Source organism: Lissotriton helveticus, chromosome 5_1, assembly GCF_964261635.1.
Source record: "Lissotriton helveticus chromosome 5_1, aLisHel1.1, whole genome shotgun sequence".
Taxonomy (NCBI): Eukaryota; Metazoa; Chordata; class Amphibia; order Caudata; family Salamandridae; genus Lissotriton; species Lissotriton helveticus.
Genome location: NC_136065.1, coordinates 1,078,694,907 through 1,078,722,375, shown reverse-complemented (window position 1 = coordinate 1,078,722,375; position 27,469 = coordinate 1,078,694,907). Strand labels below are relative to the sequence as shown.

At 44.3% G+C, this 27,469-nt stretch overlaps 1 protein-coding gene across 1 annotated transcript in view; it reads right to left on the bottom strand.

The window, feature by feature from the left end:
- PDZD7 (PDZ domain containing 7) overlaps window positions 1–27,469 on the bottom strand; it is a 790,250-nt gene that overhangs the window by 443,586 nt on the left and 319,195 nt on the right. The window contains exon 8 of the mRNA XM_078643641.1: window positions 21,245–21,739. Within this exon, the coding sequence (XP_078499767.1) occupies window positions 21,245–21,739 (495 nt within the window). The remainder of the gene's footprint in view (window positions 1–21,244; window positions 21,740–27,469) is intronic.

Sequence of the window (27,469 nt, the reverse complement as noted above, 5' to 3'; positions counted from 1 at the left end):
TATAATCAATAATATCCATACAACGGCATAATAATCATATCCATATTCAGTCGTAGCACATGCTGTGACATTAAGCAAGGCTACTTCCCCGGCCCCCTAGAAAGCATAACGAGTTCTCTAAACAATCCAAACCTCCAGCAACCTGGGAAATCCCCCTTGCTTTTGTTTTGATTTCATCCTAGAACTCCTGTAAAGCACTGTAAGAACGGCCAGTTCTTAGTGACATCTTTATTGACGTCTTATGTCCAACCTTACGTCAAACCCGGCACCTTTCAGGTATAAATATACCAACGTTGCCTTAAGCAAAGACACGGTGGTGGTTTTGGAGCAGAGCAGCTATCTACTTGCCCGAGAGCCCAGCTGATGCGAGAGCCCACGGGCGCTGCCCCTCCTCTTTTGACGCACTGAGAGAGACGCTGTCTTTTCTCCTGCTGAGAAATCCAGCTCCGGTGTTTCCAGATACCTTCGCGGGTTACTGGGATATCGAGTCCTGAGAGAGAGATACAAGACCTCCTGCTTTCTATTACCCAGGTACGGAGCTGACTAAAACCTTAGAAGAGAATTCTTGAGTCAGATTCTTGGTAAAACAAACTTAACTTAAACTGCTACTTACTTACTCCTTCCCACGTATTAGGCTTAGGTCAGGTACACCGGGGTAGGCGTATTTAGAAGCACCAGTTGAGTACGTTAGTCAATGTATATAAGTATGTATATATTCTATCTATTTTAAAGTATCTGATGGCTAAGAAACCATACCAATGCTTTTACAGTATTATTTTATAATCCTCCTTTTACTGTACGCACTTTACTTTACTATGAGTATTGCAATTGTGGCAATTCATTTCTCTTGTATGAGGAAGAAGACTGCTCAATAAATTACACTTTTTATTGAAAACGCCTGTCTCTCTTTTCTCTGCACTCTGGTGAAACTAAGTATGCACACTTGACTGAGCGAAATAGCTGTCTATTGTTTTCACACGACTCTAGAGATACACTCTTATTCTGAGGGAGCAAAGTTGTCATGTTATATGGTTGTCGGAAGCTAATCCCTTCTTGTCTATCCAGGGAGGTTAAACTCCTCCTCGCTTATTCGAGAAAGTTTCTAGTGACCTCTGAGCTAGCTGGCAAACCTTAAGTCTAATATAGTCAGTAGAGACCTAGTCAACCTCAGTCCTACGTCTACACTGCTGAATATATTATTCCAATGCGCCGAGCCTATTGGGAATATAGGAACTACACTACACTCCCACTATCGCCCTCCCTCTATCGCCCTCCCTCTATCTATCTATCGCACTCACTCTATCTATTGCATCACCACAGCATCACTCAGCATCACCACAGCATCACTCAGGGGCACCACAGCATCACTCAGGGGCACCACAACATCACTATGCGCTACAACAGCATCACTGAAAGCCACAGCATAACTCGTCGCCTCCACAACATCACTCAGCGCCACCACAGCATCAATCTGTGCAACCATTCAACAACAACTGGTTCAAATATGTTCTGTCAATGTTTCAAGCTTTGTTACAAAATGTCATAAAAAGACGTTACATTTTTTCACTTCTGTTCTTGGATTTTCGTCACAATAAAATACACTGAACATAATTTTCACAAAAGTTATTTAAAAAAAGTTTAAGCTATTGCCATTATAAATTACAATACCTTTTATTTAAGTATTAATTGTTATTTGTAATATCAATACATCTAAGTCACGTAAATACAACACATATTGCATTACAAATGCTATAGGTGTCACATTTGCGAAAGTTAAAACTATTGGCATTGTAAATGACAAAGCTATTAATTTTGTTATTTTCAAAACCAACACATAAATACAAAATTTGTCATTTACAATACCAATAGCTCAAACTTTCCTAATGCGAGACCTATTGCATTGCAAATGCTTGTTGGCTTTCCTGCTCATTTTTCTACCATCTGTTGTGCCTTTCCTGATCTTTTTTCTACCCTCTGTTTTACCTTTGCTGCCCTCATTTTTGCCTTTTCTGCTCATTTTTCTGACCTCTGTCTTCCCTCTAAAATGGGGGGGGGTGTGCCACTGTAATCTCCATATAGGGCAAGGGGGCGGTCCAGGACCCTATCCTCCACATTTGAATTAGGGAGGAGGTCCGCGCAGCCCCCCTCCCTAGGTCGATTTCAGCCTCGGGGACCCCAATCCCCAGGGCCCGGCCATTTCTCCCTGGGTGCCCTGTGGTACCCAGGGCACCTAATGTGCTATGGGACTGTGAGGGGTGCCTCAAGGTTCTGCGGTCCCACTAGCTTTCCACCTTTTGTGTGATCCAGCATTGCTGCTGCACGCAGGGCACTGCTGGGAACAAAGCTCCGTCCATGCAGGAGCAATAGTATAATCTCTTTCCCTGACCGCATGCATGCTGTCAGGGAAAGAGATGAAACCTTTGCTTCCAGCGGCTGGGAACACTTTGACAGGTCCTACCTGCTGGAACCAGAGTGTTTGTTTTTGATTAGCAGGAGCCGGCCCTGGGGGGTGGAGGTCCCCAGGGCCATTAATGGCTTCAAGAGGGGCGCCGTCCCCCCTGCATTTTCTTTGACATAAGCTCCAGGGAGGTGGTGGTCCCCAGGAAATAAAGATGCCCATAGCCATGTGCGCCCCCCTCCTTTAATGTAACAAAGGAGGCATGCTCCCGGGGGCTTAACTAAAAACAAGTGTGGAACACCGCGCTTGTTTTTTTTTTTCATTTTTGCCATGAATTAGCAAATTCGACAGGATTTCGCGGCAATTGTTTTTTTTAAAGTGCGTTTTTGCCCTCCTCTGGGACCCCAAGACCACAGCTAAGTGGTTAGAGTATTCCTACCCTGCCCTTTTTCCTCATTTTTTTGGGGGACTCCTCTCAAGCTGAGTCCCAAGTCGGCTCCCATCACTTCTTGGTTGAAGTGTTGGCAGCCAATCAGAGTTCTGCAGTTCTCAGCACAAGCACATTATTAGTTACAAATTAGCCGGAATTTAAATTTCCTTAAATTTTCTCAACAACTGCTAAATAGATTTACACCAAATAACAAAAAGCACATTCTGTGGACCAAAATCTAGCTTTCTGCCAAATTCGGTGTAATTCCATCCAGCGGTTCGGGCTGTAGGTGTGTCTAAAGAGTCTATGGGAATTAACATAGGAAACCCACTTTTTTTTAACCTAATCCCCTTTTTCTCAGCCCCTGCTTGACAGATCACCCGAACATTTTCCATGTGCAACAAGAATCACAGGCAACCTTTTTATTTGAACATTTTGTGAAGATTTGTAAAAAACAGATTTCGAACCAAAGTCCCTTTTCCCGGTAGTCTGTAACAGTTTGTCCCTTCTCACTTTCTCTATATATAGTGCAGCACCAGGTTTCATTAACCCCTTCCATGCTGCCGTCGGCCATTGGCCGACGGCAGCACTACCTCGCTGGTGCTGGGCCGACGCGGCCTCGCCCGTTTTTTAAAATGGCCGCACTGCCGCGACATCGCGGAAGCAGCCAACGGGTTAATGGTCCATTGTGGGTGACGTGGTTCATTACATATGTTAACTTTTTGAACCAACTTTATTGAGCGACTATATTGTCCTTGTGCATTGCCATGTATGTTGGTTTTGCTGTTTGACTAATTATATGCTTACTTGCTATTTTAATTGCGCTAGTTGCCTACCTGGCGCAAGATTGATTCATCAAAGTATGAATCATGAGTCAATTATAAATGTTTATTTTTTATGATGACTTTTGCAATGAAGCAAGTTACTAGACTTGATGGCTTTCTGTACAGGGCTAAGTGCCCATTAGTCTATACAGTGTCACCTCCATTCTCTGGCAATGCATCGCTCTCACATATCTAATTAAGAGGCTGTGAATTTAATATATCATTGTGTCAATCACTGATTTACATAGTGCATTAAATATTAAACATATGTCTCACACAAACGATTGCAGTTGACTTCAGTTTCATAGATCATTTATTTAAATGCATTATCCACTCTTCAGAACATTGCCATCCATATGATGTTAGAGATGAACATGCATCTCTTCATCCCCATTAAGTCCCTGTGGCTGCTTAGTTTTGAACCTCATTATCAATTTCGATTCCAGTCTGCGTAATTTCATATATATATATATATATATATCACATTACTTTCCCTTGTAATTGGAGATATATTGGAGAAACAGGAAGGGAAATGTACCTTGGATTTGGGGAATATCAGTAAGCCTTTCACAACAACAAAATTCACCCAAGGGACTACACTGTACCAAAGTGGTCCTCGATGAAAAACAACTAAAGTGGCTTAGAATTAACAGCAGAGGACTAATGTTTCACAAAAAAGGAGGGAACTTTTTTATATTTTTTTCAAGGCTTCAACTAAAAAAATCAAATAGAAAATGATATCTACTATTAAATGGGGGAAAAACAGTAAATGTATTGTAGCTGTCGGCTGCTTAGTGTACCCTCTCTGCTGTAGGGGCATCTCTCACACTGAACCATGATGATGCAATTCATAGCATTTTTTCATATTTTGTATTTTGCTTTAGCGATCCTATACACTGTTTTGGGTTAAAGATTGTTTTTCATAGCATACTCTTGAGATTTTATTTATAGTTGTGCTAACTGATTATTGCTGAGTAGATCTAATTAATACGAGATTTATACATATAGACTTCATTCTCTTCCTGTTTAACTTCCTGATACTGGTACAAAGACTTATTTGATTGAAGGGTGCATTTTCGTATCATTGAGGTAGCATAGGCTTTCCTCTACTTTTCTTCATCCGCCTAAAGTCAGCACAGATGTACTACTAAACGAAGGCCCAATTTCATAATACCCTTTTCTTCTTCAGACGTGCAGCAGGAGAAACTCTATGCAGCGCTGGGTGTGGTGGCTTAGTGGACTAATGCGTTCACTGTAGGGGCCTATGATTGACCTCAAGGGCACAGGTTCAAATCCCGGTGGGCCCACTCAGCCTTTCATCTCTCTACGGTTGATACAATTAGTAACAATGAGTTGGATAGCAATAAATATCTGTTATTCAGCGCCAAATTACATTTAGAGGTGAAAGTGCGCTTTACAAATACACGTTACATTTATGTACAAGGAATTATTGCTTGTGACATATGAAGTACCGATTTTGAGAAATAAATTACAAGTTGAAGTGTATTCAAATTATGGCATTCAAACATGAATATTTCTATGAGCTGCACATTCAACAGTAGGACAGTTTGGAAATGCGCATGGTCCTCGTTACATCTGTAGCATATACTTGTTCTCTCCTAAAATGTGGCGCATTTCAACACTACTTAGATACACAAGGAAGAAATATTACGTTAGGTCCATGACAGCAGATCAATACCTTTAATTATGGTTTCTACAAACAACAGTAGTTATGGTTAGTGTTAGTACGAGTATTTGAGCATAAATTGTAAGGACATATTGGAAATGGAAGGCAGGATTTGTCATATAAATCGAGTAACACCATATACTTTCTCTGTGTGAAGAGAAAAACTACCTTAGAGAGATAGTAATTCCATATATTTTACTACTTGACACTTTGCATTGGAGGCACCTTTCCCTTTTTTGATCGGATAAAGCTATTGGCACAGCGTATAAATAAAAATGCTACATCAGACTTAAATATCCTTTTGAATCTATCTGCTATTTATCTAGAAGAAGATGGAAGAAATCCCAATCAACAGAAGGATGTTTCTGACCTATTCCCAATATGGAAATTTCTATTCCTAAGCGAAGAAACGCTATTAGCTTTGAGAGTACTATATGAGAAGCATATTTGATTTCCTACCATTTCATTTAGGCTATACATTCACTAGGACGTTTGAGACAGCAAACTATAAGAACATGTAATTTAACACTGTAACAGGATCTAGTTTCAAATCTAGGAACCTTTTTAAGTCGTAAAATGAATGGGCATGTGTGTGGTTGAGGTGTGAGAGATGTCAGGGCGATTTTTTGAAGGGTCTTGTATATGGCATATTGTTGAATTAAGTAATGACTCACAGAAATTGTAATTCATTCTATTATTATAATAATGGTTTGTTAAATATAAAAAAACTTTAAGGTATCAAAGCAAACATGTTTGTTACGTATCGCATTGTTTCATTAAAATGTTGCTGTGGCAACAGGTTTGCTTTTTGATTGTATTGTTAGTTAGCCTTCTCCCACCACCTAAAATTAATTTGGACTACCCTTGGAACATGTCTTATGTGTGTCCTATTAAGTGGTGTTGGCAGCATACCGTGCTTTTGAATCTATGGTGTAAGAAATCAATATGCCCAAAAACTGTGGCTGGAGAGCAACCTCACAAGGACATTTGCGAGAGTCCCAACATAAGCTGGCTCTGACACCTCAGACAGCGGCTCCACATCCCCTGCGTATAAAAAGCGCAAACAAATGTGATCCCAATCACTCCCCTTTATTCAAGTTCTTCATGATCATGCAAAGAAGTGCTGTGCATGGAACTCGAAGGACTGCTGTGCGATCTGGGCAAGTGTGCACCTGACAGTCAGTCTCCCAGCGGTGAGGTGATGTCACCTGAAGTGTAAAGGTTCTTCTGTACGTCTGCCAACAAAACTATAAGCCCGTCTGTCTGCTGAGAGAGAGAAGAAGTGTGTCTGTCCATGAAGGAGGAGAGACGGTCCAGAGAGCAAGGGCAGCGCGTTCTTGTGAATACCAAGAGAAAGCGAGTGACTATACGAAAGTGAATCAGAAGCAACCTATGTTTGGAAGGGTTGTCTTATGTCCCTAAGGGTTCTCATCTTGAACCATATCAAGCTTCTACCAAGAACTACTTTGCAAAATCAGCAATCCGCCATGGCTGAGAGCTTAGTGCCACCTCCACCCTCTCATAGTCCAAGTGCTCCTGTACTACTGCAGTGTTCACCCTGATGGTCCTGAAGGCCACAACCGGCAAGATCATCTGTGAAGTTAGGATCGGCCCAGAGACCACACCTGCTGAAACAACATTCCTCCAATCCCCGGACCGGGGAGCTGGACGAAGAATTTGCTGCACAGAGGTGACTCAATTCTGCCCATTTGCAGTGATGCTGCAGCTATGGCCGACAGCTCCAAAGTTACAGATGGAGCAGAACGACTGCAAGCATCTTTCCCGCACGGGCCAGGACTCCAAATGGTGAAAACAGGTATCCTCAAGGGAGAAGCGGGCAGAAGCCTTCTGCATGAATTAAGACTCTTTCCATGCTAATACCGCACTGAAGGGAAAGTTAACTGAAACTGTTGCCACACATAATCCCTTGGGGTGATGTGGTGACTACACCTATGCCTAGCCAGTGTGTTGTCCTCAATTGTATTGCAGGGATCACATACCCCAGGGAAATTCGTTAGTGGAGTAGATACAGAACGTTGTGTCACCTACACTCCAGCAGGATTTAACTCTGTTTTGCATTACCCTGATGGTTCAATGTAATACTTAGTAACTATGTGAATAAAATACTTTCTTTTGCTCAAAAGACTTGCACTGTATTGTACAAAACTTTGTATCTTTTACTTGATTGTTGAGTCTTGAATTCCTGCCACCCACACTATTTCCCTGAGAAACCTGTGACTGCACGCCCATGCTACCCTGGGAGCCAAATGTGGAATCAATTATACGTAGCCCAATTTGCAGTGCCACATAGCACAAACACTAGGACACCAGTGGCAAATGACCATCATGGTTGGGGCCCAGGATTAAACATCTGTCCCCCCAACCCGCACCTAATGAGCTGTGACACTTTACTGTATGTAGTGTGAGTTAATTGGAAGGGACGTCCTTTGATTAGTTGAGGGATCTTTGTTTGAAGGAAAGGGTCTCAGAAGCAAGGGTAGGGAGATCCTTAAAGGTTTTGTTAAAGACCCATCAGAGAAACTGGGTGGAAGACTCTGGGAGGATACCATCTGAAGAATCCAACAAGTAAGTTCTGTAATGTCAGACTATCAGCCCCTCAGCATAAATTTTCTCCAAACATACCCAGAGTGTGTCTTTACATCTACTTTTCATGATATCACGGAGACATTTGTCCTCATCTCAGATTTCAAGAGTACCACTGTCAACAACTCAAGGAGTTATTCCCCTGGATAGGTTATGGCTGAATGAGACCCTGAACTTGAAGCTGGCAATCTAGAAAGCAAATGCTAAGGAAGAAAACAAGCCAATGAGTTTTAGAGGCAAAAGTTGAGGATAGCTTACCAGGAACAAGGGGAAAGAAGGTGAGAGACACAGCAGGAATAGTCCAGAAGCAAAACTAAACGAGAGGAACAGGAAACAGAGAAAGAGGCCACATAGGAAGGAGAAAAGATAACCTTTGAAAAGAAAAAGTTCAGGACAGTAGCAGACAGCTAGATCTGGGAAAGACAATTCCACTTCAAACTCTTCAGGAGTACCTGTAAAGTTTCCAAAAGAGTTTGTGCACATGCATATGGAATATCAGACCAAAGTGATGGGTCCTAATAAGGGTGAAACCGGTCTTAGTCTGCTTGTGTCAGCCCTGGCAGTTCGGGCTGCACTGTTCCTGTTGGAGCAGAGTCAAAGAGTGATTTGCATATTGCTGGGTCCTAACTGAGGTGGCATGATGTGAAAAATAACAATGGACTAAAAGAATGCAGCCCCAAGTAATTACTAGGGGTAGGTAGAACACACAGAGCTTCACTCAGTGCAATTCCACAGTTACATAAAAACTCTGCAACGTTCTGTAGAGTTCCGCGAGCGGGTGATATTCAGCACGCCACGCTGCACACGGTGATTTTTAGCACTAGGAGCTTGTTTCGCATGGTAAAAGTCATTGCGAATGGCACCATACTGCACGCCAGAGAGCACTGACTTCTTCTGCCGCTCGAGTAAATTTTCTACTCGAGAGGCAGCTTTCTCAACTTGAACCGTCGTACCGCCTGTGTTGAGAAATCTCACCGGGAGGCGTTCTACCACCTGAAAATCTCGCTAGGAGATGCAAATTCTCGTTTGCACTCAGCAACTTAATGTCAGTGAGCCTCACGCAAGAAAAAACTCTGCCGCGCAGTGGTTGGCGGAGTTTTACCAGAACTCTGCGTTCCAAGCAGTGCAGGGGATTGGACTTATTTACCCACCCCTAGTAATTTCCAGTGTTTGAGATTAATTCAAGCATTCCATCCATCAGATTTTTGTATACTTCAATGCAATGCCCTAAGTGGGATGGGTATGCCCATACATGGGTTCCATGCACACTGTGCCACTGGAACCATGCTATACCTGACTGACTAGTCCTAATAAGGAGAAATCTGGTCTTGGGTTGCTTGTGTTCTGGTTCAGGTAGAACCTGACCTGGAAGTTCAGGCTGGACTGTTATTGGGGCCGGATCAAGACGAATTTACATATGGCTGGGTACAAACGGAAGTGACCTGGTGTGCAAAATAACGATGTATTAGGATGTATCCATAGTATTTCCCAGTGGCTGAGATTAATTCAGACATTCCATCCTTCATTTCTTTGTGAACTTTGAAGCAACAACTTTTGCACGACATACCACTCACAAATAAATGGGTTGAAGGAAAGCTTTAACAAAACCCTTATGAGTATGATAGAAACTATGCCAATAGAATCTCAGGAGAAAGTGGGATCTTCTTGTTCTGTGGCTCTTATTTGCCTGTAGAGAAATTATAGGATCCACAGACTTGCACTTTTTTGTGGACTAGCAGATCTTCAATCAGATTACCAAGAGTGGTGCACTCCAGATAGCTAGAGCTGATGAGCTAATGGATCAGTTGAGTGCTGCTTGCTACTTCAGTACTATTTATCTGACCAGTTGTTACTGGTAGATTGCCTTCGTAACTAGTGCCAAGGAGAAGACTACATTCTCTATGCCAGAGGGATTGTGACAGTGTAGGTTCATGTCCTTTGAGTGCAAGAATGCTCATATCGATTTCTATACCCTGATAAACCATGTCCTTTCAGGGCTGGAAGCGTTGTAGTTGGCCTTACTTGAAGAAATTACCATCTTCTAGCAATTTGTGGTAGGACAAGCTGAGATACGAAGAACAGGTGTTGATGAGGATAAAAGAAGCTAAACTGGCCATTAACTCTACCAGGTGGGCAGCCTTAATTAATCTGCCTTGGGCATCATTTGGGCAATGGGAACATCCGCTTATTGTATGCCAAGATCAGTCAATGTTTGAGTGGGGGGTTCCAACCACCCACACACAAGTGAGAGGCTTCTTAGGACTCACTTGCCACTGGAAAAACTTTGTGACCAAATGTGAGACAATAGTTGGGTCCTTGACAACCGTGACTCCCAAGATCAGCCAAAAGGGCTGATTTGGACTGTAGAGTGTCAGACACCCTTTTTAAAGACCCGAATACAGCACTGTCTAATGCACCTTTGTTGAAGGCACCTGACTATGTCTTTCATTGTACCGACTGATGCCTGAGATAAAGGAGCTGGAGTGGCAATGGCTTAACTTGAAGATAAGGGTACAGAGCATCCAGTGGCCTTTATAAGTCACAGACTGCTACCTAGGATACAGCACTTGGTGACCTTTGAAAAAGAATTCTGTACAATAGTGCGGGCACTAAGGATGGTTCCTGATGATAAAGGATGAGAATCAAAAGTTACTGAGATGATACATCTTATTACAAGACCTAGATTTCACAGTGGAGGACAAAGCGGGAATTAACCAGGGGAATGCAGAAGGACTTACCTGTCAGTTTTGTTGCCAATGTGCCAGCTGGCCAAACCGTCATGCGCACTTGGCATGTTCTCTACGCAGGGTGCTTTACAGCCTGGGTGGAAAACGTGCCCAAGCCCCCAGTCCCCATCTGAGCGCTGAACTATGGTGCTCAGACCAATCACAACGCTGCACTGTAGCGTTGTGATTGGCTCAAGGGAGCCTGGGTGCTTCCGGTCGAAGCAGAGCAATGACAAGGAGGGAAGACGAGAAGAGACACTGCGGCAAGGAGGTAAGATGAATTTTTTTTTACTACCTCCCCTGCCCTCCTTACCCCGATCTTTGCCAGCCGCCACTTTGCATAGTGAAACACAATCAGGGTCCATACTTGGACATCCTCTAAGCATGGAGGAAAGGAGACTGAATGTACTTTTTCTTTTCCCGCCGCCTACCGCCCTGATTGTGGACACTATGCTGGGGCGGGAACTTCAGCCCCCAACTTCCCTGGAGTGACGGAAGCTATCGGAGCAGCATATCCGTGGCAGATGTGTCCCGCAGTGTGGGACGTGTGCGGGACGTGCCTGGGCATGGTCCGGGCCAAGATCAGTCCAGTCTGCGCCCGTCCGCGGAGGTGCAAGGCCGTGCTCCCTTTCTTGGTTTTGGACTCCCATATTCCTGCTGGTATTCACTTGAGGAAACTGTTATAGCCACATGAGTAGACAATTAATCCATCATTATGGGGGGGTTGTGCTTTTTCCCACCCCTCTGTTTCTACTGACTATGTTAGAGAGAGTTGTGGGGATCGTTATTAATGAGATTAAATTAACTGAGCGGTGACGGTCATTAGAATATGGGGCCTTGTCAACGTCGCAGAGCACAGGGGATAAAGCAGCTATTGGTGCTTTACCTGAGGAGGAGATGCTATCGCCTAACGTCCTACATACAAACAAAGGCAACAACTCGAATTAAACATTGGTAATGATCCTTCCTTGTCTAGTATTACAACAGCACGTGTGGACTCCTCTTTTCCTAAAAATACAACGATAAAAAGAAAAAGAGCACCTAAGGAACAGCCAGCTAGCAAGAGGAAACAACTTGCCAGGGCCACAAGCAAAAATAACCAACTGCTTTCATGGGTTCATCCCCCTCAGTCTGCAAACGCTTCCAAGCGTCATTCACATCTACAGACTATACCTAACACTATCACTCCAAGTAGTGCGACTATTGATGCTCCATCAGCTGACTCTCTATCATTTAAAGCCCTTTGTAGTAGATTCAACAATATTTTGGATGAAAAGCTTTAGCCACTGATGGGACGATTGGAGACACTAAAGTGGAAATTTGGCTCCGTTTGCGGTCTTTGCACAATGTCAAACGTTAACAAAAGCGCTGACTTTGTAACCCATATTATTCCCCCAATTGCACCTAAAGGACCCCTTACCCCACGCCATACCATCACAAGGTACTCTTTGTACCAACCTAATTGCCACCACACAGAAAAAGAAACAGAGGCAGGACTTCCTGGCCAGTCAAAACCCTAAGAGGAACAGTACAACAGCAATCTCAGCCAAAACTCCACAAAACGAACTTGTCTCTAGTAATATTTGTAGAAAAAGGTATATCCCAAGCTGTAGCAACACAGGCTGTCCCACAGAAGCCAGAAAGACTGTGCTAAGCACAGATATCCTGTACCTTCTACCAGTAGCTTGCCCATATGTTGTAGTTTTAGCTAAGCTACCGCCATTAAGATTTGCTCAATGAGAAATTTGGAACATATTAATGATACAGAGGGTGGAGTGGGTTAAAAGCATTGAAGGCAAATGTATTGTGGTTAACCTTCTAAGGCCCTCAATTGAACGCAATTTAATAAAACAACAGGAAGATACTAGGGGTCTTAATACTAACATTTGCTATCTCCCTCTAGGACTTTTTTTTACAAACCTTAAACAATGAGGCTTTTTACCCCCTCCTTTAACCCCACACATGGGAATAAGTTTGCTATCTCAGAGGGTTTAGATGGGCTGGATTGACTGAGGTATATGCCCCCTGGCATGCCAAGTTTGGCACCCAAGAAGCTGACTATTGAACAAGTTCTACAGGTTATGTCCAGCACAAGCACAACAAGAAACCCTAATGGTTAAAAATCCTGAGTTGGAATATAGCTGGGCTACAATCTAAGCTGCCATGCCTGGATTGGCTTTTCTTTATTAGCCAGTATGATGTGCTGATGTTGCAGGAGACCTGGCTGATGAACGGCGCACACAAACGGGATTGTAAGTTGTTACAATGCAGCAAATCCATCAAGGTCCGGAGGTGCGATAGGGGGGTTGGCGATTTGGGTAAACATCAAAGCAGGAGGTAGCGTGAAGGCCTTAGAGATAGATAAAGCCAATTTCTTGACAGTGCGGTATAAAAGAGGTGTAACTATATATCCAGTTAATTTCTACAGTAATGATTTTACTACTGTGTCCAATACCAAATTTTTTACTTTATTTGAACACATATCCTCCATACAGAAAACCGTAAGAGATAGTGGCCAGTCTGCGGGTTTTTGTATAGGGGAGATTTTAACACAAGACTAAGTCTAAAAAACCCTTCCCCAGTTTATGTAATGGATTTTAACCCCAAACATTATAGATATTTCCAATGAGTTTAATAGCTCAGATGCTAGAGGATGCGAGCTGGCACCCCTCCTGGCAGCCCAGGACCTAGAAAATGTTATAGACATCCCATATGGTGGCACTGAACCACTCCCGACATTTAGGGGTCGGGCCAAACATCTAGATTATATTATATTTTTATATCTTCTAACCTTGAAGATTTCTTGCTATATAGTAGAGTTACCTCCTCATTTTACAGCTATCACAATCCCATTGAAGTAACATTTATTATGACCCCAAAACCCTTATACAACAGGGAGACGGGGCTCAGGATCTTGACCCTTCATTTGATGGATTGAGATTAAAATGGAGAGCTGTAGCACCTGACTAATTATTTCAGAAAGTGATCAGTAGGAACCTTTCCCTGGTGCAGGCATGCCTCGCTGAGGTCAAGTGTTGCCTGATAGGCCTAGATGGTTTAAGTGGGAGTGTTCCGTTGCTAACAGTCAGCTGCGGCGAGTGCTTAAGGCATCCCCAAAGAACCCCCAAGCTGTCGCCGAATCCCGCGAGCATTATAAGCGGGTTATTTCAGCCACGAAAGTGGAACTATTAAATTAGCAATGCGACTCTTTAGCCATGGCGGTGAATGATAAGAATAGCAAACTCTTCTGGGCCGCTGTAAAAGAGATGAGGCTATCTAAACAAAAAGTGACAAAGTGTAGCCACAATATTAGAAGCCAGGCCTGGGAAGCACACTTCACCAGTGTATACGCCTTGGACTGCCCCAGTAGTGATACTCTGGCAGACCCGAATTTTGCTTTAGTACAACTGTCCTTGAAGGAAGTAGAGGTGGCACTAAATCAGAGTGTTGGGAGCAAGGTCCCATGTCCCGATGGGGTCCCAATAGATCTCCTCAAATGCAATCCATTTTCTGGGCACCTTTATTACTGAATGTTTTTAATAGTCTCACTTTTGCCCCTCTACCCGATATGGGGTCAACCTCTAAAATAGGGCCTTTTTAGGTCTCGACTATTCTATCCCGCAGGGATAGATAGGCAAGATTATATAAAGCAGTTAAAAAACTACCAAACTGCGGATCGCGTACAGTTCATGTGATCTATGCGCGTGCACGCCATCCCAGCCACATAACACCACCATTTGTCTGTGCCTCGGCATCAGACTTCAAAGGCTGCCGCTCCCCCGCCCCCCGTGTGCACATCGCGCACCACCAGCATCAGACTTCAAAGGCTGCCGCTCCTCCGACCCCCGCGTGCACATCGCGCACCACCATTTGTCTGTGCCTCGGTATCAGACTTCAAAGGCTGCCACTCCCCCGCCACAGCAATGCCGAGAGCTTGTTCAGGTAGGAGCAGATCAGTGTCTTTCTGAGCACCGCCTGTATCACAAGCGTTTGCAGTAACCGGACACTTTGCCTTATCCTTTGCGTCGTTCTTTCTCTAATTCATCTCTGCTTCATATTCCCTCTCCGAGTGACTCCCTGCCTCTCTCCTTCACTCTACTTGTCTTGTCTCCCCCTCTCTCCCATCTTGCTACCTCCACCTGGCTCATCCACTGACACCCCCTTCCGAGCCTTAACTTACCTGCCTTCTTTCTGCCCTCTCCTGTGTTCTCGTCTGTGCTTCATTCCCGTTTCTTGCTCTCTACCACCCTGTCCCCACCTTCAATCCACTACTACTCTCTCCCTGCATCCTCCGTCGCCTGAATGTTACCATGCCTTCTGCTACTACTTTCCTCTTCCTACATATCTCTTGCCTACTTAGTCCATGTTCTCGACTTCGGTGACTACCTTGCCTATCGTTGCCTCTTCTTGCACCTCCTCTTCCTCTCTCTGCACGGCACCTCCTCTTCCCCCTCCCACTTCCTCTCTTCGTTTGATCTTGCTAGGTGGATCCTCGTCCCCCTGCCATCTCTGTACTCAGACTGGATCGCTGTTTTTCCCGTTTTATATATATTATCATTACGACTACCGTCTGGTTGGCTTCCCCACTCTATGCTCTCTTCGGTGCTGCTCACATGAGTGATTCTCATCCGTACAATACCACTTGGTCTCTTACTGCCTTGTCTCTCACCAATTCACTCTTCTCATCACCTTATTTTCCTTTACTTTTTCCGTGACCTGCATGTATAGCCCAAATTTATTTACCTTAATGTGTAGCTTTCTTACTCTACCTACTCTTGCCTCATCTAATCTCTTCGCTTCTTACTTCGTTTTGACCCCCATTCTTCCCACTCCCCGCTTCTGTCTCTGTGCTCCCTTATGCGCATCCCATGCCATTTGTGTCCCTGTTTCCAGCCATGCTCTGCCTTAACATCTGTCGCCCCCACCTTTCCACTGGCTCCCTTTCCACTAGCCTCATCTCGTTTCTGTATTATTTGGTCTTTGCTTTCTTGTTCCACTTCCTGTTCCACCCCTTTGTTTCTTTTCCTCCTCTTTTCTGCCCCACCTGACTTTGCATACATAGACCCTATTCAAAGCGGTCTTCTCATCACTCTCGTCTCCTATTTTCCTTCTCTTTTGCCTCTTCGCTCTCTTTCCGCGTCCTATTTCTGGCCATTGTTGTGCTTTGAAGAATGTTTGCAGGCTCCAGTCAGACTGTCTGGTGTGGGTATGAGAGGAGGCCTGGGTGATTGCATGGATTTAAGAGGGGCAAGGGGTTGGCGCTGCTAATGTTATTGCCAGTTAGCTACATACATCTCCTCCCCTCTGATTCATGTGCATTGGCTGTCCCGACCCCATCCTTTAATTTGTGCCGGGATGGGGTCGCGGCAGTCGTCGTGCTTACTGCCATAGTTTGAGATGTAGGAATGTCACTTGCCTTGTGTCAGAGGACAAGTAAAAATTATCCCTGTTCCCTACCCCACAGCTTCCATGAGTACAATGATGGTCGGGGTTGAAACTTTCACCATTGCCACTTCCTACTTGTATAAGTCGCTCTGACACAGGCCCATTACCGTTGGCCATTTATTTATAGTACCCGACCTGGCAGCACGTCTTGTGGTAAACAAAAATGATTATGGGTTATGCCTATGCCTGCCAGAGTAGCCCTCCCAAGTGGGGGAGCGGATTGTCGCGAATTGATGACGTCACGTGGTGACATGGCCGCCCCCAGCTCGACTCATTCTGACGTAGTAGTTTACACACGTTCGTTATGCTGAAAAATATGCATGATGTCACACGTTTGCAGTTTGGGGAGCTGTACCAGATATCAAATGGCACCTGCGTGCCGAATGTTTACTTTGCATACCATGGAAACCGCCGAACCTTGACCCTGTCTGTCGCTTTTTTAAAAGCTGCGTTGATGTTCCATTTTGTCCATATATGATCTGTGTTATCAGACCGACTGTGCTGTTTTGAGTAATCAAAGGTATGTACTTTTTACTGGCATAGGTTTTAAAAAACGTCGTTTAGAGAATTCAATTCGGTATAAAGTGTTGTCCATGTTTATAGGTTGTTGGGTTCTCGTTGACTCTAGTTTTAAAGGTAGAAAACTTTTGAATACCTTTCCATTCACTTTCAGTATTGACTTTAGTTTAACGGCTTTCAGGAGGTTCTGAAGAGCACGTTAGTTAGGCTGCTGACACCTTCATTTGACCATAGGAAATCCTCCCGTTTTGGTTTTTCAGTCACATGTACTATGCGAGTGACTTTAACAATTTGTCTGTGCCTCGGCATCAGACTTCAAAGGTTGCCACTCCCCTGCCCCCCCGCGTGCACATCGCGCACCACCATTTGTCTGTGCCTCGGCATCAGACTTCAAAGGCGCCCCCCTCCCCACCACAGGAATGCCGAGAGCTTGTTTCAGGACGAAAGTGAAAGACTACCGTGCTTGTTTACAGTAGCCTTGCTCCTCAAATGATGTTGCTGTGTTGCCATCTCTCTAGGGACACTCAGCTTGAAAACACTCGACTTGCTAGCTGCAATGCTACATCCGCTATGCGTTGCCTCTAGACACGTTGATCCCTCGCAGACTGTGCTGACTCTGCCCCTCCTGATTCTGAAACTGACCAACGCAGTCACCACGCAGTCTCTTCTCTCTTTCTTATGATGTCTGCCCTGCCACTATTTACTTCGGACCCTCACCCTCACACCTCCTCACCCTCACACCCTCACCCACACTCACACACCCTCACTCACCATCACTCACCCTTCCTCACTCACCCTCGCTCACACCTCCTCACCCTCACACCCCCTCACCCTCACACACTCTCACTCACCCTCACCCCCATCACCCTCACCCTCCCTCACACCCTCTCACACCCTCACTCACTCTCACACCCTCACCCACCCTCACTCACTCTCACACACCCTCACTCACCCTCACAAGCTCACACTCACAACCCTCTCACCCTCACTCACCCTCACAACCCTCTCATCCTAACCCCTCACACCCCCACACCCCCTCACCCCCACACACCCTCACCCCCACACACCCTCACCCTCACACACCACATCACTAAGGAACACCACCACATCACTCAGGGACACCATCACATCACTCAGGGACACCACCGCATCACTCAGGGGCACCACTCAGGGGCACCACCACTTCACTCAGGGGCACCACCACATCACTCAGGGACATCACCACATCACTCGGGTACACCACCACATCACTCGGGTACACCACCACATCACTCGGGTACACCACCACATCACTCGGGGACACCACCACATCACTAGGGGACACCACCACATCACTCTGGGACACCACCACATCACTCGGGGGACACCACCACATCACACGGGGACACCACCACATCTCTCTGGGACACCACCACATCACACGGGGACACCACCACGTCACTCGGGGACACCACCACGTCACTCTGGGACACCACCACATCACTCTGGGACACCACCACATCACTCTGGGACACCACCACATCACTCTGGGACACCACCACATCACTCGGGGACACCACCACATCACTCTGGGACACCACCACAACATCACTCGGGGACACCACCACATCACTCGGGGACACCACCACATCACTCGGGGACACCACCACATCACTCGGGGACACCGCCACATAACTCGGGGACACCATCACATCACTCGGGGACACCACCACATCACTCTAATACACCACCACATCACTCTGTGACACCACCACATCACTCTGGGACACCACCACATCCCTGTAATACACCACCACATCACTCTAATACACCACCACATCACTCAGCCCAACCACATCATCACTCAGCACCACAACAGCACTGTCCTTGCTTGCTACCAACAAGCATTGCCATAGCCAATAGGACTCGCATTAGGAAAGTGTAAGCTATTGGCTTTGTGAATAACAATGCTATTAATTTATATATTTTCAAAGCCAACACATATTAAAAAAGAATTGTCATTTACAATACCAATATCTCACACTTTCCTAATGCGAGACCTATTGCATTGCAAATGCTTGTTTTAAAAGGGGGGAATCACTCTCAGCCCAGTTGTTACAGGCCCATATCATTAATTGATACCACCTTAAAAATCTTAGGTAGGGCCTTATACAACCGTATACAACACTGGGCAAAAGAGAAGTCAATACTTTATCCCAGTCAGTATGGCTTTAGATCTAAGGTTGGCACATTGGAGCAGTGCCTCAAACTCAATCTGCTAATAGGAAAATACACCATAGCCAAAAACTCCCCAATATATCTAGCTTTTATGGATTTGACTACTGCATTCGGCTTTGTAAACCGCTCAAAGCTGTGGTTTATTCTGATATCTTTGGGAATGGATGAAGCACTAGTGCACTTTCTGGTATATTTGCATTAAATAATACTCAGGGAGGGTATCTGAAGATGTAGACATCCTTAGAGGTGTGAGATAAGGATGTGTTTTAGCCCCACTTTTATTTATTTGGTATATAAATGAGCTTCACCCCTTTTTACTCACCACTACTTCAAATGTCCCCAAGAATTAAAGGCTCTTCCTTGCCAGCATTATTATATGCTGACAATGCTGTGTTGATGGCTTGTACCCCAAAGGTACTCCGTCATTTAGTACGTGGACTTGTAAATTTTATGGCACCATGAGCTCTGCGCACAAATTTACCAAATCTCTTATTATGTCTTGCAGCCCAAAGAAGTACAACTTCGCAGCCTTAAAAGTGGGCAACCAATAAAAACACTTTTCCTTACCTGGGAATGCTCTTCGTCGATAAAGGCTCATGGAAAGGAAACATAGCATATAGTGGGGATACATTTTACAGAGCCATCATATCACTATTTAAATTACCTTGTCCCTGGAAGGGGGAGTGGGGGAGTCCTAGTTCCCTTACTGAAGATTTATAAAACCCAATGTCTCCCAATTGCCACATATGGGGCCGAAGTTTGGGGTAATGATAATTGTCACCAAAAACAACTTGAATAACATAGATTTTGCAGACAACATTTTGGGAGCTCCGATTTCATGTTTGAATTTTGTAAGTCATAGCAAACTGAATATCTCATTCGCTGAGGATTATATGAGTGCCCACCCATTGCTGATATGGCTTGCAACTTGGGGAAACACAGAGGGAGGCCTCACTAGAGACATTATTAAAGACTGCCTCTCTTGCGATTTAGGTAGAGACATCCCCTGGCTGGCATATGTAGAATCCCGCCTGGGCAAAGTAGGATGTCAACAGCTGCTTGAGAATCCAGGCGGCCCACATACTATCAGTAAAAACCAGCTGCAGGACGAGTGGTTTAAATTAACACATGCAGAGAGATCAAAGAAGGAGTCCATCAAGTCCAGAGTGATAGCCTATCTGAACATAAACTCTGTCGGGCAGACCCCAATTCAAAAGTACTTGGTAAGTCCGATGGGGCAATAGGAGCATAGTTTGCTGTTCTGACTCGGGCAAGGCACAGTTAGATATCTGTTAAGCTTCGAACTAGGATTTCAAACAAATTTAGACTCCCGTCCCTGTCAGTGTAATGGGAGATCGTGCCAATCATCGCAACACTTTTTATTATTCTGTGATTTTTATTTATCCTACACTAAAAGTATTTTATTACCATTAATCAAGAGGCAATGTATCACTGATTTTAGAGAAGCTTACAATACTTTGCTCCAGTTGAACAATGAGGAATGTATCTTCCACATCGGGCTGTTTTTGAAAATTGCTTGGCGGGCTCGGCTTACAATGGCCAATTTTTACGTTTTTTTATTGAGGGAATGACATGGAGACTTTTTATTGATTATTTGCCTATAATGTGGATGATACATACGTGTAAAAATGTTTATAAATATTTGTTTAATGGCTACTTTTGTAACAGAATAAAGATTCTGAATTGAATTGAATGTGGGTACTTAAATGAAACAAGGAGCACTTCTAAAGTGAGATGAAAGCAGGAAGTTGTTACCAAGTATCAAGACTTTTACACAAGGATGGTCAGCTCAGCAGATTTCACAGAGTTCTGCTCAACAAATATTAAGACAAGGACGCTCGCTGAATTTTCCTTTGTAAACTAAAATGCCTAGTGCTTAGTAAAGTTGTTTAATGACATTCCGAAAGAGGCAATTTTTTGTTATGAAAAGCATTGTACTATTATAAAAACAAACTACACACCTGTAGAATGGGATATTAGGCCAGAACACAACTATTTTAATGCCTGAGATTTGTCAGCGCAGAAACATTGCGCCAGTTGTAGCTATTACATATTTTGCAGTGTCAAGGACAGCCAGACGCATGTGGCCACTTTGCTACTGTTTCACTTCCAAGCAAAAATGTAATATCTCACAGTGCACACATTTCACAACCTGAACTGCGGACATAGATTATTTTGACTGAAATGTGTGTATGGGGTAGCTACAGAGTATAGTAATGTGGAGGGTTGGAGTCGACAAGCAAGCAGGAAAAGCAAGAGTGAGAACTTCACAGGAGGGACCTAGATTACCATTTAGAGCATCTGCTACAATCCCACACACATGGCAATGAGGTAAAACCATTTAATATTATGCATTCCAAGAAGTGACCTTACCCCGAAGACTGAGATAACTCTGTGATCTCCTGATGGGTTTCCTTGGTTTACTCAAAGCCAGCAGCAGTGCAGTTTTTGGAGAATCTAAATTTGAAAAGTCCTCGTTTGAAAAATGTTTTTGTTTTTTTGTTCTTTGGGCTTCACTGAAGCTCTCTGACCTGATAGCAGTATCTCTTAACAACACTGTTGGCCACACTGTCCTCTGGGTGTCAGGGACTCCTTTGCCTGCCTTTTGGGTGCCTTCGGATTCCGACAGACCAGTCGGGGATACCTGCACGTCTGTTTGGTTGGCTGTTTCAGCGCTCTGCAAGAAGAGGTCTTCAAAAGTGTCTTCCGTGGAAATACACACATCCACCATTTGTGACTCTCCGCGACCAGAAAGGTATGCGTGATGAAATCCGTTAATAGAGCTGTAGGTAGTCTCCGAAGAATAAGACGAGATGGAAGAACTGGTTTCAGATGCTTGTGAGAGTTGCTGCAGTTGACCATTGGCCACTGAAAGGAAGCCAAGACAGAGGAGTCAGATGATGAGAAATGAAATAATCCACTCACCCCCTCCCTGATGGGTACATATGAATAAAATCATTAAGTAGGTAAGGCAGGAATGCATGGTTACACACTGGAGGTTGTTTTGGAATGTTTTTTCTCATCTAAAAGAGCATTCCAAGATGGGCGCCATTATTGCACAATGTGTGCGCATGCATCGTGACACACAAGCAGCCATTTTTATTTTGGTTGTTTTCCTTTTTTAGCAATGTCAAGACAAGCCTTGCCAAGGCCAATATCCAAAGACTCACATTGGCTTTGTCAATACTTGTAAAGATTTTTTACCCATGAACCATAGCGGTTCCTAAATTACTAAGGCACATTCCTCCGACCACTGGGCTAACGCTTCCTTTCCTTAATTAAAAAACCCTGCAGATTCTAAACAAGCCAGACTTCAGTTAGCAAGCCCATAAAGCACATAATGATTAAAGAAAAGCATTAATTAAGGAACACATCAAGTAACACAGCACAGCAAACAAATTACCTCTCACAAAACACATACAGTAAGAATAAACAACATGCCAGTTTGTGAAAGACGCAATTTGCTACTTGGTAGGTATTGTATACTCCGTCATAGATAGTTGATTGAAATGCACCAATGCAATTTGATTATTAATTATCTTGCTTATACAACACCTCCTAACCTATGGAGCCAACTGAACACTCTACACATTACAAGCACGATGAAAGATTGCAATAATTTAGCATTAAAAACAGACTGGGATAAATATAGCAAGGGAGCAAAGTGATCAGTCCTTGAAGAGCACTCTAAGCAGGGAGGGAGTTGGAGAAGTGCAGCAGCATGCAGAACTGCCTTTCGATGGGGCAAGTGCTGTGTTATGAGACCATATAGAAGAGTTTTTTTTCTCAAAAGTGGGATACCAGAAGACCTTACTAACACTGCTAATAGCGAATCTGCCCAGGAGGGAACCACAATTACTTTTTATGAGGTGCAATTGGTTCAAAAACACAATTGCAAGGTTGGAGATGTGCTTAAGAATGGAGATGTGAGTGCGCAGCGTGAAGACCAGTGATTCTCCATGTGTGGCTAAAGAATATACCCTTCTTGTCTCTTATAATAAAGAATATACATGAGTCGCTTATAAGAGCAAATTTAAAAAAAAATATTTGGGATTATTTTTTCATCATTCCTTGATTCTAGTTGTGAAGGAGACCAATGTATGTATGCCACCACGCAGTGACACCATCAGCTACTAAGATTGCCAGCCATTGCATGTGAAAATGTCCATGTGACACAGAAAAGCAGAAGAAAGTGAGAGATGGATGACTCAATTTGTATTTATCAAAGCCTTTCTAATGGAATAAAGAAGCCTATTCCATAGCACGGCTATCACGCCTCACATGAACGGCAAAATAATGCAATGTCTCCTGATCGACTGAGTCCAAGGCCATTGAGAAGCTGAGAAACACAAATATCGAGGGTTTTTGACATCTTGTCGTCCCTTTGTAAGACTACAATCAGTGCTTTAAATGGGCAACTACTCCCAGGTACTGAGCACCTACACAATTTTAAAGGAAGAGAACCAGCAATTTTCAGCAGGCATGCAATGCATTTAACGGGAGAGTACCAGCACTTCTCAGTTGCAAACATGCAACCTGGAATAATGAGGACTTGCAATTTTATATTTGAATTTCAAGCACAGAGTGTGATTTCAGTGAAGCAACATTGTCTGAAGCCAGATTAGCTGCGGCAGGGGTTCGCATGTCTTTCGAATTTATTCCTAAATTCTTTCCCTATCATTTTACCTTAGAAAAGCAACTTTGTAATTGGTCTGCAATGTGCAGTTTTCGCTTCCTTAGGTGACCTCAGGGTAACAACTTTGAGAACAACTGGTAAATTCTTGGCTCAAAAATAAGTCTACACCACTCGCATTGTCCAAATACTATGACGGTTTGAGGATATTTGTTATGGATGGAATATTTTAATGAGTCAAAATATTCCCTTTTTAAAAAAAATATTTTTTATTGTCATCAAAAGGGCAAGCAACGGTGTACATAAATCAATATGAATAACATATATCAACGTAACATTTAAATTAATCAAAAGAGGGGGGGGGGATACGACAGCTCTTTCATCCAGAGAAGGAAAAGAAAAGCAAGAGCATTTACAAAAAGCATGGATTCAACCCAGATCTGTGACTGGGGGGGAGTGGGGGTGAGTGTCTGAAAATTTTCAGCACTCCGTCCATCATCTCCTTGTGTTTGCTTTGTTTGCCCTAAGTTGGCAGGGTATGCCAGACGTGGGTCCCTTGCTCACTTTGCCACTGGACTCAAGCTAACCTGGCTGATGAGGGGTGTTACCCAGAAACCGGTCCCAGGATGCTTGTTTCCGGTTCAGAGAAGACCTGGCTTGGCAGTTCGGGCTGGACTGTTCCCATGAGGCACAGGGTTAAGACTGATTTGCATAAAGCAGCATCTGAACTGAGGTGGCGAAGTGAGCTAAAGAATGATGATGGATTCAACCCAGATCTGTAACTGGAGGTGAGTGTCTAAAAAGTTTCAGCGCTCCGTCCATCATCTCCTTGTGTTTGCTTTTTTAAAACATTAGTGGCACTCGTTTATGCTCGAGTCTTCTAATACGGCACATAAACCATCAGAAACGCTCGCAATAAGAGACCGAGGCAAAAAAAAGATTATAGAAACAAAAAGATAAATGTAGCAAGCATTGACAAAGCCAATAGGTCTTGCCTATGTCAGAGCTATTGGCTTTGCCAATATGTTTTAGCAATGCTATACATCAGAGTGGCTCCTATTCAGCATGGCTAAAAGTTAGTAGGGTAAAGAAGAGTGGCATAGAGTATCATAAAGTGGAGTATGATGGGTTATTATGGAATGGCGTGGAGTGGCATGGAGTGGAGTTCAGTGGAGTTGAGTGGCATGGAGAGGAGTGGAGTGTCTTGGAGTAGTGTACAGTGTTTTAGAGTGTTATGGAGGGAATACAGTGTTATAGAGTGTTGAGTTGAGTGATGTGTCAGAGTGGATTGACATAGTGGTGTGGACTGGCATAGAAGGTGTTGCATAGAGTGTAGTAGAGTGTTTTAGGGTAGAGTGACTTACAGCGGAGTAAATTGTCAAAGTGGAGTTGCATAGAGTGGAGTAGAGAGGAGTAGTGTATCATAGAATAGAGTGGAGTAAAGTGGCATGGAGGGAGTTGCATAGGGAGTCGTAGAGTGGAATAGTGTTGTAAAATGGCATAGAGTGGAGTAGAGTGCAGTGGAGTGGCGTGGAGTAGAGTGTCGGTGGAGCACAGTTAAATGGATTAGAGCATCATAGAGCAGAGTACTGTGAAGTGGAGTGTCGCGGAGTGGAGTGGAGTAGATTGGCCTACAGTGAAGTGGCATAAAGTACAGAGGTACAGAGTAGATTGGCGTAGATTGCAGTGGCATAGAGTGTATTTTGTTTTGAGTAAAGTGGTGTGGAGTGCTTTGGTATAGAGTGCAGTGATGTAGAGTAGTGTAGAGTGCAGTTGCATAGCGTAGAGCGGTGCGGAGTAGATTGCAGTGGCGTAGAGTGCAATGGCATAGAGTGGAGTGTCCCGGAGTAAAGTAGAGTAGAGTAGAGTAGAGTACAGTGCCATAGAGTGAAGTTGCATAGAGTGGAGTGGTCCAGGGTAGAGTGCAGTGGTGTAGAGTGCAGTAGAATTGAGTGGTGCAGAGTAGAGATCAGTGGCAAAGTGGAGTCCTGCAGGTTAGCATATCAGAGTGCAAAGTTGTAAAGTTTAGGGTTGCAGAGTGGAGCAGAATACAGTGGTGCAAGGAGCAGTGACGTAAAGTACAGTAGTGCAGAGTAGAATGGAGTGGCGTAGAGTACAGTGGTGTAGAGACACATAGCATGCAGTGGCATAGAGTCGAATGTTGTAGAGTGTAGTGGCATAAAGTGCAGTTTTGCAAAGTAGTTGGTGTAGGTGCAGTGGCTTAGGGTGCATTGGTTTTGAGTAAAGTTATGTAGAGTGCAATGGTGAAGAGTGCAGTGGTTTAGAGTACAGTGGCATAGCATAGACTGCAGTGATAAAGAGTGGCATAAAATGCAGTAGTATAGAGTGCAGCGGCATTCAGTAGATTGTTTCGGAGTGGAGTGGTGCAGGGTAGAGAATAGTGGTGGAAGGTGGAGCGTAGATGCATAAAATAGAGTGGTGTAGATGAGAGGCACAACATTGATTGCAGTGATGTAGAATGGAGTGGTGCAGAATGGAGTGGATTGGCGCAGAAAGGAGTCGAGTGTCGTAGAGTGCAGTGGCATGGAGTGTAGTGGCGTAGAGTGCAGTGGTGCATAGTGGAGGGTCTTAGACTAGAGTGGTGTAGAGTGCAGTGTCTGAGTGCAGTGGTGCACAGTAGATTAGAGTGCCATTGAGTGCACTGGTGTAAAGTGCAGTAGAGTGGTGCCGAGTAAAGTGCAGTGGCATAGAATAAAGTGGCAAAGAGTAGAGTGCAGTGGTGTAGAGTAGAGGGACGTAGAGTGCATTGGTGTGGAGTGCAGTGGCGTAGAGTAGTGCAGAGCATAGTGACAGAGTGCAGTGGTGTAGAGAGGCTTAGAGTGCAGTGTTGTAGAATATAGCTGCGTACAGTGCAGTGATGCAAAGTAGATTGGCATAGAGTGCAGTGTCATAGAGTGTATTGGTTTTGAGTAAAACTGTGTAGAGAGTATTGGTGTGGAGTGCAGTGGCCTGGTGCCGAGAGGAGTAGGGTGATGCAGATTGCAGTGGCAAAGTAGATTGGTTCAGAGTAGAGTGAAGTGGCGTAGCGTGCAGTGGTATAGAGTAGAGTGTAGTAGAGTGCAGAGTACATTAGAGAGGCTTACAGTGCAGTGGCATTGAGCGCAGTGGCGCAGAATGACATAAAGCAGAGTGGAAGTGAGTGCAGTGTTACAGAGTACACTGTAGTATAGTGCAGTGGTATATAGTAGAGTAGTGGGGAATGCATTGGCGTAGAGTGCAGAGTAGAGTGGCGTAGAGTGCATAGGCGCAGAGTAGAGTGGCATAGAGAGCAGTGGCGTAGAAAGCAGTGGTTTGGAGTACAGTGGTGCATAGTAGAATAGAGTGGTGTAGAGTGCAGTGACACCAAGTAGAAGAGAGTGACGCAGATTGCAGCAACATAGAGTATAGTGGTGTAGAGTAGATTGGCGTAGAGTGCGTTGATTTTCAGTAAGGTTATGTAGAGTGCATTGGCATAGAGTGTTGCAGAGTAGGGTGGCATAGAGTGATGTGGAGTGGTGTAGAACACAGTGGCAAATAGTGTACTGGTGCATAGTAGAGTAGTGTGGGTAGAGTGCATTGTCATGGAGTAGAGTAAAGTGGAGTGGTTTAGAGCAGAGAGGCGTGCAGTGGTGCAGATAAGAGTGCAGTGACCGAGTGAAATGGAGTGGCGTAGTGTGGAGTGGTGCAGAGTAGAGAGTAGTGGTGTGGAGTCGTGTAGAGCAGAGTGGAGTGGGGTAATATGGAGTATGCATGACATGGTAGCATACTGCCATTACAGACAAACGCATCTTCAATTGAAATGACCATTACATTTGATATGTTATCTTATGCCAATTTATTAAGTGCACGAATACCTAAAGGTGTCTTGGCACTAAGCTATCCTGAACATTAGATCCAGCCCTAGTTTATAAATAACCAAGTTTTACGGTTTTTCCTAAAGGCAATTAGAGTGGGTAAAGCCCTCT